This window comes from Mangifera indica, chromosome 13 (genome assembly GCF_011075055.1).
Source record: "Mangifera indica cultivar Alphonso chromosome 13, CATAS_Mindica_2.1, whole genome shotgun sequence".
NCBI classification, from domain to species: domain Eukaryota; kingdom Viridiplantae; phylum Streptophyta; class Magnoliopsida; order Sapindales; family Anacardiaceae; genus Mangifera; species Mangifera indica.
In genome coordinates this window covers 9,621,568-9,639,533 of record NC_058149.1, presented here as the reverse complement: position 1 = coordinate 9,639,533, position 17,966 = coordinate 9,621,568, and the positions used below count along the sequence as shown (strand labels likewise).

The following is a 17,966-nucleotide window of genomic DNA, read 5'->3' as shown; positions in this document are numbered from 1 at the left end:
TATTTATGTCATTGTTTAAGACGACATTTTTTAGTGCAGCATTTGATGCTTTGAATCTACTATGGTTTTTGGAGATGGTGTTTTAGTTTATGACGAATGAGAGAGACTTTAGGACCAATGAAATGATAGAGGATCAAATCACGATGGTGGTGTAAGCAATCTTTTTAGCCTATGTTGACACTACCAAAAGGTTTTTAAGCCATTTCCCCGATATGAAAGTATTGGTGGAAGAGGAAATGGCTCCACCTTTCCTTTATTGACAACCCTAACTACATGCCTTTTTTAAAGATAAAGATAAATTTCATTAGACATAATTTCCTAGGCTAAAAGACAATTTTTCACCAAAGTTTTAATTCAATTTTAAAACTATATCTATGACAGATAAAAGACCAAATACTCATCAATTCTTAAACTTTCGTTAAAATTATCGTTAAATATGAAAAAAAAATTGTCATTTAGTAATAATATTAAAAAATATATAATTTTATCTTATTTTTTTTTTCGGGTTTTAAAAATTAACTTTCACCCTCATATCTCAATTTTGAAAAGTAACTTCTCCCCTCACCCCAAATCCCTAAGTTTTTTCTTCACCCCTCCCTCGAGTCACTAATAGTGGCTAGAAACCCTGAACTTTGCTAGACTATTAGCGTCGTTCAAATCTAGACAACACTCATCATCCTTCATTCAATGATGCTCATTGTCTAGATCTTTAGATGACTTGTCATCCAGATCTAGACGACGATGACTCCTTCATTTGTAACAGAGCTGTCGTTTGCTGGCGAAAATAGTTGGATTTCAAGTTTGGTATCTTAGAGGGGAAAATGAATTTTTTTAAAATTTAATCTTAGGATAAAATCGTTAGTTTTTCAAACTAAGAAAAAAAAAAGATATAATTTTAATTATTTTAATATTACTAATAAAATAATAATTTTATTTCTTAATTTTTTATTTGATTGATCCAATAATCGGGAAATCAGTTGTTAACCCCCGATAGAGTTTGTTTTGTTTGGTTTAAAAAATAATGATTTGATTGAGATTTTTTTTTTTTGGTAAAAAACAAATAAATAAATGACAACTACACAGTTTTCGGTAATGGCCAGATGTGGGAAGATCACGTAAAGGAGGTAACACTGGATGAATTAATAAGTAGAACATATTATAGAATCTGAGAATAGCAATTTATGATCACCTGCCGTTTCTCTTGGTGCTCAAGAAATATTTAAGCTGCTACCTCATGTTTATGTTGAACCAAAATTCATAAATGGATGAGTATTTAGATTTTCAAAAATTAGCAACTATGAATTTGGATTTACACTGAACCTTGGGTGGGAGTAAGTCTTTTGCCTTTCTATAATTACGCTAGTATGCACCCCATGATTAAAACTCAGTTCTAAAGGTATTTGAATGAATTGACGTCTACCAAACTCACATAAAGCTTACTAGATCGATCGATCGATCTTTATTCATGGGTGATTATATGGTCATTACAACTAGAGGAAGTAAAGCGATAATATACTTTTTCCTAATTCAAGTTTTGAAGAAAAATTGAGACAAAAACAACTACACTTTTATATAAGATGAAATTTGGTTTTCTTTACCTGTTTATTTTAAGTTCATTTTACATATTGATTTAATGTTTTAATTAACTATAATTCAATTATCATTTATTATGTATGAAATATTTTAAAATAAATTATTTTTAATAAGTTCAAATAATAATCTAAACTAAACCAAGTGGTAATTTTTAACTTGGTTTGAAATTTTTCAAAACCGTTTTTTAGTTTGGTTAGAAATATTCTTAAAACACACCAAACTAGAATATGCATACACCCAGTTTTTGCATTTATGGCATTGTTTAAGACGACATTTTTTAGTGCAGCATTTGATGCTTTGAATCTACTAAGGTTTCTAAAGATGGTGTTTTAATTTGTGACGAATGAGAGAGACTTTACGACCAATAAAATGATAGAGGATCAAATCACGATGGTGGTGCAAGCAATCTTTTTAGCCTATGTTGGAAGAGGAAATGGCTCCACCTTTCCTTTATTGAAAACCCTAACTACATGCCTTTTTTAAAGCCTCATTTAATAAGTCTCAATCTTTGATGTTCAAATCCTAGGGCAACGTTGTTATGGAAGAGGACGATTCAGCAATTGAGACTGTGAAGGCTTTTGATGTTGACGAAAGCATTTTGGCCTGCCCGTACCTTTTATTTTTATAATTATTAATTAAAGATAAATAAAAAATTTATTTTATTAAATTTAACAAACAGGGTCATTTCGTTCCCTCAATTTGAGTGGCACAATTATTGACAACCAACCCCCCCCCCCCTAAAGTTTTTACACAATCTTAAAGTTTTAAAAATTAACTTTCACCGTCATACTTCAACTTTGAAAGTGACTTCCCCTCCGCCCCCTCTCCCCTCACCTTGCACCCAAATCTCTAGGTTTTTTTTTCACTTCTTTTTCGGGCCATCGATGGGGGCCAAAAACCCTAAACTTTGTTGGACTACTAGCGTTGTTCAACTCTAGACGACATTCATCATCCTTCATTGGGAGATACTCATTGTCTAGATTTCTGGATGACTCGTTAGCCAGATCTCTAAATAACTCGTCATCTAGATATAGACGATGACAACTTTTTTGTCTACCAAAGGGTTGTTATTCGCAGGAAAAAGTAGTCAGATTTCAGAATTAGTATCCTAGAGGGAAAAATGAATTTTTTTAAAACTGAATCGTAAGATAAAATTGTTAATTTTTTAAACTAAAAAAAAAAAAAGATATAATTTTAATTATTTTAATATTACTGATAAAATAACAATTTTATTATTTAACTCTAATAAAAAATTTATAAATGTATCTTAAAAAACTAAAATTTGAATAAATATTTAAATTTTTCATGTATCACAAATATATATTTACCGTTTCATCAAAGCATAGGATCATTTTCTCGAAGTTTGAGTGGAAAATGGTCGGTCAGCTACACAGTTATGGATAGACATGAATTTCTTTTTATATAATTTCCTACATCTTTGAAACATTTGAGCTGTTTCTTAAATTACCTTCCTATTCACCTCTATACAAATTCTATCTATTAATTATTGCCTTTCCAAGTTAAGTATATATATATACACTTAAAATATACACATATAATTTAATGAATTAATAATTATTATTAGTGTAACAATATTACTCAACTTGGAAAGGCAATAATTAATAGATAGAATTTGTATAGAGGTGACTAGGAAGTAATTTAAGAAACAGTTCAAATGTTTCAAAGATGTAGGAAATTATATAAAAAGAATATATTATAACATAATTAAATAATTTTAAATTAAAAATAAAATAACATCTAATCATAGGGTAATATATTATTTATATATTTATTTTGTATATTTAAAATATATATATATAACATTGTTTAATTTAGTTTCATTGTAATATGATAGTCTGTTTATTTTATTTTTAATTCAAAATAAATTAGTCTCATAATAAATAATTATTGATACACAAATTAATAATTATTACATCTATAAATGGTTTTATTATATTTTTTTCCTTATAATTTGGATTCTAAAATCTTCTGAATTGAATAAAAAATAATAAATAAAATCTAAATAGATAATTTAAGTGATAAAAAAATATTTTATATATAATAAAATATAAATTTAAAACTTTTTAATAATAAATTAATATTAAAATTTTTTATTTGATTAATTTAATAGTCGTGAAATAGTTATTAACCAAGTTTGTTTTGTTTGATTTAAAAAAATAATAATTTGATTGAGAATTTTTTTTGTTGGTAAAAAACAAATTAATAAATGACAACTACACAGTTTTCGGTAATGGCTAGATGTGGGAAGATCAGGTAAAGGAGGTAACATTGGACAAATTTGTATTAAAAAAGATAAGAACAACAATGAATGGGTTGTGTCACGAGAGACGTAACGCAAAGTGATTTGGCTGATGCACAGGCCAAGCCACAATGACTTGTCCCAACAGCAAACACTGGGAATTGGCTGATCGGCCTTTTTATTGGAAGACGCGTGTCTGTATTTAATTGTATAGAGACCAACTAAGTGACTGCAGAGGAAGCAAGTGGATACCTCACTGCGTCATATCCTTATCAACAGCGCTCTCATCAACAGAATATATTTACGCACATGATCGTCTGTTGTTGATAGCTCCTTCCACCAAACACTCCGCTATTAATACCCATAACAATCAGCATTGCAGAGCACCATTTTTTTTTGTTTTTTAAGTGACTGAAGGCTCTTTCTGCTTATTGATTTAGTGATATACCAGGTTGCATGAGAGATATATTGTTTGTTTGGCAAATTTGAAGGACATTTATTCCCTTTAAAACCTGTACGTTTATGCTTGATTAAAATTATCAGACAGAATCAGACGATTCATTTGATTTGAATTTGTTTGAGTTGTTTGAATTATTCTGTTATTGGTCTTTTCTTTTATTTGATATACTCGTTTTGTTGTTGTGTTATTATATTAGTTTGAGTAACAATTTTTAGTTCTTGCGTGTAGATTATCATTTTTTAGTTCTTTGATCATCTAGAGTAAGTAATGTACAGTAAGTTTGATCATATTGTGAATTCATTGTTCTGCGTTAAACTTTTGTTATATCTCTGTTTGTGATATTCTGATGTTTGTGTGTTTGCTTGAGCAAACTTTGAAACCAAAAAGTGTTTTGGTTTTTTTTTTTTCCCTAATCAGAGACAAACATAATGCGGCTTCACCATTTAGTTGTTGACAGTTAAACTTTTTCTGAAATTTTCGCCGGTACTTCTGATGAATTGAGTGAGAGTTTGTATTGTTGAGCATCATACATTCTCTGGATATCACTTAGGACAGAAAACAAGAAAGCGTTTAATTTTTTATGTCTGGTAGTTTCAATTTGACTCTTTTGTATTCTTCACCTTATTTGAAACCTTAATTATAAACATTGTTCCATACCATTGGGATATATTTGAAACTCCACACCACACCACAAGATATCTAGAATTTTTTTTCCTTTTACGCTTGGTCAATGATCACAAGCTTCTGGGTTACTCAAGAATATTTGAAAGAAATGGTATTTTATAAGTGATTTAAACTCAATCGAAGTAACTGACTTTCTTGTGTTCCATCACAGAGTAAATAATTTTGAAATACCAAGGAGATTTTATTGATATTTGAAAGAAAATGGTATTTTGTTTGATCATTCTTTGTGTATAACTGGTGAAGGTACACTATGCTTGGAAACGGAGTTGTTGGAATCCTCTCCGAGTCTGTGAATAAGTGGGAAAGAAGGGTACCTTTAACCCCATCACACTGTGCTCGACTTCTAAATGGTGGCAAGGAGAAATCTGGGGTGACCCGCATAATTGTGCAGCCATCAACTAAGCGAATCCATCATGATGCACAATATGAGGATGTTGGTTGTCATATATCAGAGGATTTGTCAGAATGTGGTCTTATTGTGGGTGTTAAGCAACCAAAGGTGAGTCCTGTGTACTTTGCATTGCTTTCATTGTAGCAAGAAGCTCAGGAACTCTAATATGATTGTTTGGCTTTGATGCAGATAGAGATGATTCTTCCTGATAGAGCTTATGCCTTTTTTTCTCATACCCACAAGGCTCAGAAAGAAAACATGCCATTGTTGGATAAGGTTATCTCCATATTCACATTGTTATCAAGTATATGCTTTTGATTTTCCCTCAGTCTCATTTTCTATACTGTATGTAGATCTTAGCAGAGAAATGCTCACTCTATGACTATGAGCTTATTGTTGGAGACAATGGGAGAAGACTACTTGCATTTGGTAAATTTGCTGGTAGAGCAGGCATGATTGATTTTCTGCAGGGACTAGGACAGCGTATGCTCATCACCTTTAAACTCTTTTCCTAATATTGCTTCATTTGAATTTAGTCAGTTGTTTTCATGGTATAAGATTTTACTTTGTATATGTTCACATAATCTTTCATGCTTTTGAATATCTTATGAATGCTATTAAGGTTTTGTCAGTGTATTCCAAAATCTGCAAAATATGTCAGTTTCACTGAGTTAACAAAGGCAACCAATTATTTTTAAATTTTCTGTCTTAATTAGGAGAAATACTGATCTTTACTTTTGTTACATATATCCATTACATAGGGCTTCAAATACTACATGTCTCCTATCATGTAGCTCAATTTTAATTAGTTATGTTTCCTCTCTTGTTCTACTTGGCATGCATCTGGGGTGAGTTGCTTCCCCTGATGACACTGCTAAGTTATTCACCTTTTTCCCTAATAATTGCAGGGTATTTAGGTCTTGGCTATTCAACGCCTTTCCTTTCACTAGGTGGCTCACATATGTACTCTTCCTTGGCTGCTGCGAAGGCTGCAGTAATTTCTGTGGGTGAAGAGATAGCAACATTGGGATTGCCATCAGGAATCTGTCCTCTAGTCTTTATATTCACTGGTTCGGGAAATGGTATAATAATAATTCTGTGATACTTTTGTTGATTACATCCAATGTCTTGACTTCACATTCCACAAATATGGCCATTTAGATACAGATTGTAGTTGTTTTGATATTTTCATTTAGAATCTGAGAATAGCAATTTATGATCACCTGCAGTTTCTCTTGGTGCTCAAGAAATATTTAAGCTGCTACCTCATGTTTATGTTGAACCAAGTAAACTTCCTGAAATATTTGCAAAGGTGAGCTTGAGTTTTCGCTTAACATTCTCTTGCAAGTGGTTGTCTTGTTGTAGGACTTCTGTATTATGGTTTTTATTATGCTCACTGATTCAAACTCCTGGTTAATTTCTTACTTTTGAGACTTTGCTTCTCTCATTTCTTTGTTTATTATTGCATGGGATCCTCATCTCCTCAAGAAACAGAATTAATGAGAGGTCAGGTTCTCTTCTGGCCACTCAGGTGCAAGTGTGAGGAAACCACTCTGTTCAAGAAATTGCCTGATTTTTTTTTTTTTTCAAGGATTTGTTGTCCCATTCTTGTTTAATGTGCGCTTAGAAGAAAGAAAAATTTTTGTTAGATCAATTCTAAATATGAATGCTAATCCTGACCAAAAAGCAATTAAAACAGAAAGTGAGAAGATACTACATACTAGGTGATTTTATTTGGAAGGCTATGGGTTCCAGTGCCTTCCTGCCCAGAATATTTGAAAGAATCATCGGTGTTTGAATAAATGTCATTTACATGTAATTCTTTTCTGCGAGTATGTACGAGTTACATCATGCTGAATAATTATAAAACCAATGTCATTGATGTTCTCTCTTTCTGCTTTTAGGCTAGGGATTCATCTCAACCTAAATCAAAGAGAATATTCCAAGTATATGGTTGTGTTGTGACTAGTGAAGACATGGTTGAACACAAAGATCCAACAAAAAAATTTGACAAAGTAAGTAATTCCATCTTTCTGTCTCAGGTACTTGGTTCATATATGTTATTCTGGAAAGAGACAGTGCCTTTAAATTTCTTCCTTTTCTTATCAAATTATGTGTCTCTTTTTCTGCATATCTCATGTCTGGACCAATCAGACAGAAAATATTGAAATTTACCAAACAATATGTAAATAAACAATGCCAGGCTTAGACATTGAAACACAAAAGAAAATTACATGCCCTAAGTTATGTGTAAATCTTGTGATAGTAAGGTAATTGGAGAACCTCTAATACATATGTACTTTAAATTATTTATTATGGTCACAAGGGAACACTTTTACAAGCCAGAGAAACAGAGAGAAATAGCATTTAGATTAATAGTTTACATTTTAGCATTTGAGGTCTATAACTAATACTTAATCAGCAGGTAAATCACCATCCACAAATTCCATTGGCTGATTTTATTCTGTTCTAGCTGTTTAGTAACATTTAACATAAATTAATGTCAACAATGAGCTATTTTGATATATAGTCAATTAAGTTTTCAGGCCTAAGCTTACAGGTAAAGCAAAAGTAATTTTATGGTTTGGCGGATGTAATTTTTCTACAGATGATAAGCTTGTCTGTGATTGAAATCATTTTTGTCTTCAATCGTAATTGAGACTCTGAAAATCAGCCTAATTTTTTAGAGGCAGCTAACTTTAAACCTCTTTTTTGATGCTTCATTTCAGGCAGATTATTATGCACACCCAGAACACTACAACCCCATTTTCCATAAAAAGATAGTTCCATATGCATCTGTTATTGGTATGTTATTCTCTTTTGTATGGAAACACATTTTCTAGCAGACCATACTCTTTTCTCACCTTTCAGTTTTTGTATTTTTTCTATTTCGGTTGAGGCTATATCTTTTTTGAATATGGAGACATTCAACATATTTCACAATTCAACAAGTTGGTATCCTTCTCATATGAAAGAAAAGATCAGTGATAAACTTTGCATATATGCGATGTTCATTCCATGCATCATGTAGCTTAATTTGTGTGATTATTATCAATTTAACCATGGAGATTTCTTTATCTGCTTTTTTCTTATCTTAATTGAGTCATAATTAGATCTTTGGATGCATGTTGCATCAGAATGTATTGAAACCGAGGATGTTATGATAGGGCTTGAGATGGCAAGCTTGAAAAACAGATGCTATAACCTTTCCTGTTTGAACTATAAGTACTTGATACCCATGTGCATCAATATTTTTTTCTTAAATGAATTTTCCCTATAATTCCTATGTGCGGTCGTATGATTAATTTCTTATTACAATGTTTGCTTGTACTTTGTGTCAATATTACAATGTTTATTGCCTTTCCATTTTCACATTTAGTACCTGAAAGCCATATCTCCCATTGTGTTTTGTATCATTAAATATTTGTTGCACTGCATATGATCTATATTCATTTGTGCTGGAATTTTTTTGTGATGAATTCCTCTCTTTAAATTCACTTTGTCACAGTCAATTGCATGTACTGGGAGAAAAGATTTCCTCGTTTGTTGAGTACCCAGCAGCTCCAAGATCTAATGAAGCAAGGATGTCCACTTGTTGGAATTTCTGATATAACTTGTGATATTGGGGGCTCATTTGAGTTTGTCAACCAATCCACATCAATCGACTCACCTTTTTTCAGGTATTAATTTGAAAACTTCATGCCATTTGCGAATTACATCATTTTTAACTGTTTTGGAATTCTGTTCTCTGAATTAGTGTTTTGGTTGTCTAAACTTAAGCATAATTGACAATACAGTAATGTTTCTGAACTTCAACTTAATTATTGTTTTCTATTTATTGTTACTTGACCCAATGTTGGACAAAAGAATTTGCATTTTGGCAGTGTACAAATTGTAAGTAGGGGGCCAAAGTTTAGAACAATTTATTGAGAGATTTAATTTCATCCCATGGCCCTCTGTATAGATATCAGCCCCTGACTAAACCCAGACTTTTCGAACTTTCTATCCCATTGTGGTATTGTCATCATTTAATGCAGAAGTTGATGAATAATTTTAAGAAATCTACAGGTTAGGTATTTTAGTTTGAAGATTAAAACAAACTTTGCTTGTATGCAGAAGACGGGGCTGCCCCTTCTGCTTCAGGCTTTGCCATCTAAATACTGTTTCAATTATAATAAATTTTTTCGCAAGAGTCTTCTTAATCCCTTGGAATAAAGAGAATGGAAATTACTTCAAAATTCCTAGCCCTATATGATGGAGTTTTTGTAGTGTAGTTGAATTCATGTTTTTTTGTCTACTATTCAACGGACTTCCAGTTTACACCTTTCTAATTTATTTTCACCATTAAAAAAAATTATCATGTCTTATAAAAAATATAGAACTTTACCCAAGAAGATACTGTTTATTTTTTTTGAGCAGATTTTAATATGGTTTTAATCTTTCTTTTCTTCAATAAAGCTCTCTAAGAATACAAACTATCAGTTTTGGTAAGGATGCTAGATGATAAACCATAATATTCAGTTACACACATATTGATTTATAGAAGTTGTGTTGTAGTGAACCAAATGTTGTATTCTTGCCATAATGATTTTCTGGCCACAATTGCACTTTCTGGAATTTATGGTTTGCATTGCATTTCATACTATTCCTCCCTGTTGGCTTTTATTTGTTGATCTTAAACAGATTCTCCTCCAACTAGTAATATATTATCCTCGTATCTTTCCATTTGTGTTGACAAATTGCTCAATCATTCTCTTTTAGATATGATCATCTAAATAATTCATATCATGATGATATGGACGGTAATGGTGTGATATGTTTAGCTGTTGATATTCTTCCAACAGAGTTTGCGAAAGAGGTGAGGTGCTCTTACAATGCATTTTTACAGTTGTATATCTCTGTGTACTAAATTTTTATGATCTTATTTTATATGCCCTTAATTGTGGCAAGGCTTCCCGACATTTTGGAGACATACTATCTGAGTTTATTGGCAGTTTAGCTTCTACAACAGACATCAAAAAGCTGCCTTCACACTTAAGCCGAGCATGCATTGTCCACAGGGGAGCACTTACATCCTTATACGAATATATTCCACGAATGCGAAATTCTGATTCTGAGTAAGCTTTGAGTTCATTTGGCTGTGTCATTTTGGTTTTTTAGTGAGTTTCTCAATTTAATAACAACTAATTTCTTCCAACTTCAAGTTATATCAACTTAATTGTTTATACTGGGTAATATTTTTTCTATAAAAATCGTATGATGTGTATATATAGACTCAGATGTTCAGTTCTACAAAAAGTCATCCAATTAACTTAGTTGTTTGGATGTATCATCTTTGATAAAGAATGTATGTTATTTATTTGCAGAGAAACAACAAATATTCTTGAAAACAACTCATCAAAGAAAAAGAAGAATTACAATATATTGGTAGGTTTTCAGTTTTGCTTTAGGTGTTGATTCTATTTTCCTTATATAATAGGTCTGTACATCTTTCAAATAAATAGATTTTTTTTAATATGATGAGAAATATTTTTATTATTACAAATCATCTTGTTCATTGTAGTTACCACAATATATCTTGTTAAATGGTTCTAATTAACATTAGAATTGACAGGTATCCTTAAGCGGTCATTTATTTGATCAATTTCTGATAAATGAGGCTTTGGATATTATTGAAGCTGCGGGTGGCTCTTTCCACTTGGTTAAGTGCCAAGTGGGACAAAGTACTGATGCTACATCATACTCAGAACTTGAAGTAAGTTGACTGGTCTTGTTCTCTTGTTTATTTTTCTGTTTATTATGAAGAGTAAATTTATGATCATGCTCATGTCACACTTGAACCATATTCATTCTGAAGTCTAGTTTTTTCCTTTTTTACATAGTTTTGATATTACATCATTGCACAGATGAGATGCATGGAGTTTTGAAGTCTGGTTTCCTGGTTTATTTTGACATTGCATCATTGCATGGTTGAGATGCTTAAAATTTTTAAGTCTTGTTTACTTTATTTTACACTTATCTTGTTCTATATCATCTTTTAGTATGATTTTTGTGTCATGAGACATGGATTCAAAGGTTGAACTGATCATCATATGTCACCTTATTGTTCTGAACAGGTTGGAGCAGACGATAGAGCAGTTCTGGATCAAATTATTGATTCTTTAACTTCTCTAGCTAATCCAAAAGAAAATAATGGACTCCAAAGTAGGAAAGGAAATGAGATATCCCTCAAGGTTGGTAAGGTTCAGGAGAGTGGACTTAAGAAGGAACCTGAAACAAAAAGTACGAGTGCAGTTCTAATTCTTGGTGCAGGCCGTGTATGTCAACCAGCTGCTGAGCTGTTAGCATCAGTTGGAAGCATTTCATCGCGTAAATGGCTTAAAATTTGTTTGGAAAATGATTTTGAAGGGCGTATTCAAGTTCTTGTTGCATCTCTCTTTCTTAGGGATGCAGAAGAGGTATAACTGAATAAAATCCCTTATTTTGGCTTCATTGTAGATTTCTAGCTCCATTACTGTAATGTTGATCATCAAAATTTTGCATCTCTTCTCTTTGTGAAATGTTTTCAACTTCCATATACACAAAGAAGCTTCATGCATATGTGTGTGGAATCACCACTTGACCTTATAAGTGTCTCACAATAATATTTAAACTCAAACATGGCATGTGGACTATTAGCACCACCATAAGAACTACAGCCACCAATATAAATCACTATTATACCATCAATACAACCGGGGGATTCAAACACAAGATACTTGGTCAGCTGGACTCTCATATGATGTTAAATTACTGCCAATAAGCATAAGATGCCAGTTAGGACCTAACAATTGTATTTTAACTCTAACGGCATGCATCATACTGCATATGAGAGTCATGTGCACATATATATTTTTATTTATCTTTGTGTGTATGTTATGTGTTTGGGGAGGAATGTTATGTTATGATATTAATAGATCTGAATTAGATTGTTGAAGGCATTCCAAATGCAGTAGCGGTACAGCTTGACGTGATGAATCGCGAAAGTCTTCACAAGTACATTTCACAGGTAATTTTTCTTTTTTTTAATCTTTTTATGTAATTCATCTTATGTAGGAATGGTTGATAAACAGTCCAACAGCATCTCTTAAAACCACTTTCTAATGATCCTTAAAGCATATCAATTATCTGCAATAAAAACAATGAGATACAAGCTGGTATCCAACATGAACTCAGAACATGTAACTGCTATTCAATATTTATTGATAATTTACTGGTGCAGTAGTAAAGGGTTGTGTAAAACCCAAACAAACGAGAAGGGTCTTATAAAATCTACAATCTTATTACTTAGTAACCTCTTAGTTTTTTGCTCTTTTGTAGGATTGAAACTCTAAATAATCAGACCTTGATCACTTACTTCATTAAGTTCTGGCTTTGTGCAGGTTGAGGTTGTTGTCAGTTTACTACCCACTACTTTCCACATTCATGTAGCAAATGCATGCATCGAGGTAATTTATACTATCTCATACTTTCTGTATCCTATCTAGTATTGGCATCAAGAGTTTAGCAATAGCGTTTAAGGGAGGAACAGAAAAATCATAGTGACAATAGCCTAATTATGAGGACTCTTTTGATGTATCCTGCCTTTAGAAATGTTGAGGGCTCTCCAGATGTGCATGGAAAGGAGCTTATATATTCAAATGGAAAAAGTTACAGAATATCTTGTTAAAAGATAATTTTATCAACTCCCAAACTATCAGAGAAATCATATATTTACTCTAAACTTCTGTATTAGATACCATCTTAACAAACACTAGCACTAAAATGTCAATTATAGGATATAACAATATGAATTGTTTTTCACTCACTCTTCCTTTAGCTAATGACATGATTATGCCTCTTGTTGCAGCTTAAAAAACATCTTGTCACCGCTAGCTACGTTGATGATTCCATGTCTAAGCTAAACGAGAAGGCCAAGATTGCTGGTATTACAATTCTTGGTGAGATGGGCTTGGACCCTGGAATAGGTATTTAACATCCTAAGCCATGCTGATTTGTTTCTTTAAAATATTGTCTTCGGCATATAACAGTAGCTTGCACTCTCAAACATGAATATCTGAGTGATACTAAGAAGATAATTTTCTTTTTGATATCCAGACATGTAATAGTGTGAAATAAGTTTTTTTTTCTTTTTGAAAAATATGCTGACTTATAGAAATAGAAAACATATAAATGAAATTCAATTTGCTGATGAGTTTTTGTGCCACTTATTTTCCTCTTAGTTAATGCATCTCTTAAAATTTTCATCAACGAACCAACTGAAGTGTTTGTCCCTAAGTTTTTATTTAACTGTTAGTGTGTAACTCTTGTCTATACAACCAATGAATAATTGTTAGCCTTGCGTCCTATCAAGCTAAAAACACCAATAAAAATTTACCATGTCCATATTCATGAGGCCTCATCCTTTTAAATTAGAATTTTGAGAAATATAGAAGCAGTCTAGGGAGAATGTAAGATGACTTTCATGTCATTTAATTTAAATGAAAACTTTCTTACTATTTTTCAAGTTTTAGGACATACTTTATATTCCTATTTATATCCTTAGGTCCCTACTCAGAATTTTCATAATGGAAGATCCAGTGTCTAAAAGAAAAAAATATGTCAGTTCTGTGACATTGGTTTTATTTTGTTCCTTATGTATAAAATGCTTCAGACCATAACATGGTAAAAAGATGATCTACTTAGTTTTAATTTGATCAGTACATAAAAAATTCTTCAGATCATATGTTGGCAATGAAGATGATCAACGAAGCACATGCCCGAAAAGGAAAAATAAGGTCCTTCACTTCTTTCTGTGGGGGCCTCCCATCTCCAGCGGCTGCTAACAATCCACTAGCATACAAATTCAGGTATTGTTACTAAAACTCAAACTGCAAGAACTTTGAGGACATTAAGAATTACCATCATAGGACAGATTTCCTTTTCGGCTGCCAAAGATGTGAAGCAGCAAAATGCTCTGAAAATGCCTATTTGTTGGTCAACCAACGAGTTATTTTGTGCTTAGTTACGTGTTTTACAAATCCATGGATTTTAAATCAGCTAGAGACTATTTATATTCTTAAGAAGATAAACAAAAATATTTTATGTTTTCTTCTAACATGTGAACTATAATACACTATTAAAGATCAGACAATACATGCCTGCATTTCCTTGAATAATATGTGCCCATTATCAAATTTAATATCAGATTACTGTAACAAAGAAATTTCTGGGGCTCCAACTACTTTTATTTCTCTCTAATTGTTATTTCGTTTTCAGCCTTGATTCCTATATCAATCAAATTGGAGTTATGGGAGTTACAAACTTCTGGACAAGGAATTTCTTGCTATTCTTTTGTCATGCATTTTTCAAGCTTTCCTACTTATCATTTTGGTTGTTATATTTAACTCGAGTCCCATGGCTATATGATGGTCGTTACTAACTGTAGTATCAAACATTCAGTTGGAGTCCTGCAGGAGCAATACAAGTTGGGCGCAACCCTGCCACATATAAATATCATGGTGAAATTCTACATATTGATGGTAAGCTGTGTGCAATCCAAAAGATTTATGATATAGGGAGCTAGTAAAATATGTGCATACCCTTTCTTGCACATTCCAATAAATGGATGTTTGCACATTTTCCAGTTAATGGTATAAAAGGGTGTATCTCTATCTTAAAAACTACTTAAATGTCAATAATTTCTTGCACTTTGTCTAAACACATTATGTTCATCTCATGCTAACTAGTAAGTCATTGGTATGAACATATCCCCCCTCCCCCTCTCTAACTCTTGAAGTTTTTGGCACAAACTTGTAGGGGACAAACTTTATGATTCAGCACACAGATATCGGCTTCCAGATCTTCCAGCTTTTGCATTAGAGTTGCTTCCTAATCGTAACTCTTTGGTTTACGGAGATGTATATGGCATAGCAAATGAAGCATCAACCATCTTTCGAGGGACCTTTCGCTATGAAGGTATGTTATATAAACCTTGGAAAAATCCTATCACAAAAGTTTGCTGTTGAAATTGGAGAGTTTAGAGACATAAAACCCACACCAAAAACCCATACTTTCCAGTTTTGAATCTATGTCCAATACCTTGCACTTGAGATCCTAATAGTATGACTTGAACTTGGTTCTTTATTTTTCTTTTTTAAGGTCAATACAGTTAAGAACCTGATTAATTAACTTGATTATGTAAGATTATCCAGGGTAATGAGTTATTAAAAATAAAACTAATGGCTGAAGACAAAAATTATGGTCAATAGTAAATCCTGATATAGGTTCTCACTGTGACTGAATCAACATGTACCTCTATTAGTTATATGTTTTTAACATTTATTATCTAAATGATATGTGCAGGATTTGGCAAAATTATGGGAACGCTTACAAGAATGGGTCTTTTTAGTACTGAAGGTCATCCGATTCTAAAAAATGGAAAGCGGCCGTCATTCAGAATGTTCCTCTGTGAACTTCTGAAAGTTGATAGCAGAAATATGGATGAAACTTTAATAGGAGAGAAGGCCATATCAGAAAGGATTCTCTCACTTGGATTTTGCAAAGAGCAAGAAACTGCAACAAGTGCAGCCAAAACTATAATGTGAGTAACCACTATATTGTGAGAATTATCATTTGGCACAGAATTTTTAACTGGCCAATTAGCAACAATGTTCGTATTTATTTTCTCTCTCTTTGTTTTTTTATTTTAAATTCAGAAACAGTGATATTTTACTTGCTTGAATTGTTCTTTTTCATGTCCATTAGATTTTTGGGGCTTAATGAGCAGTCGGAAATTCCTGAATCCTGTCAGAGTGCATTTGATGTCAGCTGTCTTCGCATGGAAGAAAGGCTAGCCTATTCCAACACAGAGCAGGTATATCTTGTCAAAAATGAAATTCAGTTTCTGAATAGCCCAAACTGAAACAGAATATGGGCACTGGAATGCCTTCCTTTTTATTATGTATAGTCTATTATAAGAATATATCATCCTTTTTTCTGCATCAAGAGGCAGAAATCCAGTCAGAAATATATGTTGCAAGATCTCAATGCTTTCTGAGCATAATCTTGAAAAGGAGCATGTTCTCTTCACATTTATGCAATCCTGCCAAAACTGAATCTACAACACATATGTATGTATATTCATGTGGCCTTCTGCATCTACTAAGATTTATGTTAATCAAGCATACTTAATTAGACATGTTTGGCATAAGCTCCATCATGAATTTAATTTATGAAGAATTTCTTCTGTGAAATTGTCAATTTTTTTTTTTTTTTCATTTTCTTTGAATTTGGACAGGATATGGTGCTTTTACATCACGAAGTAGAGGTAGAATTTCCAGATGGCAAGGCTACGGAGAAGCATAGAGCCACTTTATTGGAATTTGGGAAAACAAAGAATGGGAAAATGATTTCTGCCATGGCTCTAACTGTTGGTATTCCAGCAGCCGTAGGAGCTCTGGTACTTGTCACAGCATCTTTGTGTTTCTCTTTATGATCAGGGAAGAATACTTTAATTTATTCATTTATTTATAATCTTTTGTCACTGCAGCTCTTACTCGTAAACAAGGTAAAAACAAGAGGTGTCCTAAGACCTCTTGAACCTGAAGTATATGCCCCAGGTAATGTCAAATCAAAGAATTGAGTTCTCTTTTAAAACTGCACAATAGATAGATTCCTCTGATATTTGAGCATTCTGGCACCCAAATTTAAACATGCCACTTCCAGGTCTTCCTATTTCGCTTGCACCCGAATTTAAACATGGCATTACAATACTTTTTTCTTGAATCGAAAGGCATAGAATCAATTGATTTACCATTTTCTTACTTTGATGTTACAGCATTGGAAATTTTGCAAGCGTACGGTATTGACTTGGGGGAGAAGACTGAATGACCTCTAATTTTTAGACAATCTTCCAAAACCAGAAAGCTAAATGCGTACTTGACAAAACCTAAGCCAGAACCACTTGTAGCCTCTCGATGCCGAAGGCATGACAAAGTACCCGACCAGCACTCAACTGGAAGACTTTGTAAATGCAATCATATGTCAATTAATCTTATGTGAGGTTCCTGTTCAGTAAATATCAGTGTTAGTATCAAGTTTGTAATATCACACACCTCAGAATAAGTGTAGTGATTTCCTGAATGTGAAGTTGTATCTTCAACATAGCAAGTTCATTGCACCTGGAATTGATAACTTGCATTTCATGCGATGCTATTCATATGGTCTTAAACTGTGACCATTTCGTACATTAAATTATGATGGGCTGCGAGAGCCTTGAAATTTAGCTGCTGCTATGCATTCAAAATTGATAATCAGAACTTTAAAGATCACAATGGCACTGGACTCTGTTTTTTATAAGAACGGCTCTATACTGAGGATGAATACTGGCTTGATTTCTATCTCAAATCAACAAACCATGAGGATACAGAGTAGGATGGCTTGTTTTTGCGGTCAGAGAAAGATGTTTTTTACAGTAACACATAGGAACCATTCTGCTAATTTGGAAATTTTTATTAGGGAAATTAAAATAAATGCCCCTTTTATTAGGCAATAAAAAA

The 17,966-nt window shown here is 32.6% G+C and overlaps 1 protein-coding gene across 1 annotated transcript; it reads left to right on the top strand.

Annotated features, from left to right (window-relative positions):
• The first annotated feature begins 4,102 nt into the window (after nucleotides 1-4,102).
• LOC123194548 (alpha-aminoadipic semialdehyde synthase) lies at nucleotides 4,103-17,626 on the top strand. The gene is made up of 25 exons (XM_044607792.1): nucleotides 4,103-4,367; nucleotides 5,241-5,496; nucleotides 5,578-5,664; nucleotides 5,742-5,871; nucleotides 6,297-6,470; nucleotides 6,618-6,700; nucleotides 7,293-7,403; nucleotides 8,118-8,193; nucleotides 8,897-9,068; nucleotides 10,150-10,246; nucleotides 10,339-10,505; nucleotides 10,755-10,815; nucleotides 11,003-11,143; nucleotides 11,505-11,846; nucleotides 12,356-12,436; nucleotides 12,810-12,875; nucleotides 13,277-13,394; nucleotides 14,147-14,276; nucleotides 14,869-14,948; nucleotides 15,226-15,384; nucleotides 15,772-16,009; nucleotides 16,174-16,282; nucleotides 16,706-16,867; nucleotides 16,958-17,027; nucleotides 17,246-17,626. Exons 2-25 carry the CDS (start codon nucleotides 5,248-5,250, stop codon nucleotides 17,296-17,298), a joined length of 3,156 nt encoding a protein of 1,051 aa, XP_044463727.1. The 5' UTR covers nucleotides 4,103-4,367; nucleotides 5,241-5,247; the 3' UTR covers nucleotides 17,299-17,626.
• Nucleotides 17,627-17,966: the final 340 nt, after the last annotated feature.

What these genes read in the sequence shown, in the direction of transcription:
- LOC123194548 (XM_044607792.1), top strand. Translation starts at nt 5,248, where the DNA reads ATGCTTGGAAACGGAGTTGTTGGAATCCTCTCCGAGTCTGTGAATAAG. An exon ending in CAACAGAGTTTGCGAAAGAG is followed by an intron (nt 10,247 to 10,338) that starts GTGAGGTGCTCT and finishes AATTGTGGCAAG; the next exon opens with GCTTCCCGACATTTTGGAGA. An exon ending in CATCATACTCAGAACTTGAA is followed by an intron (nt 11,144 to 11,504) that starts GTAAGTTGACTG and finishes TGTTCTGAACAG; the next exon opens with GTTGGAGCAGACGATAGAGC.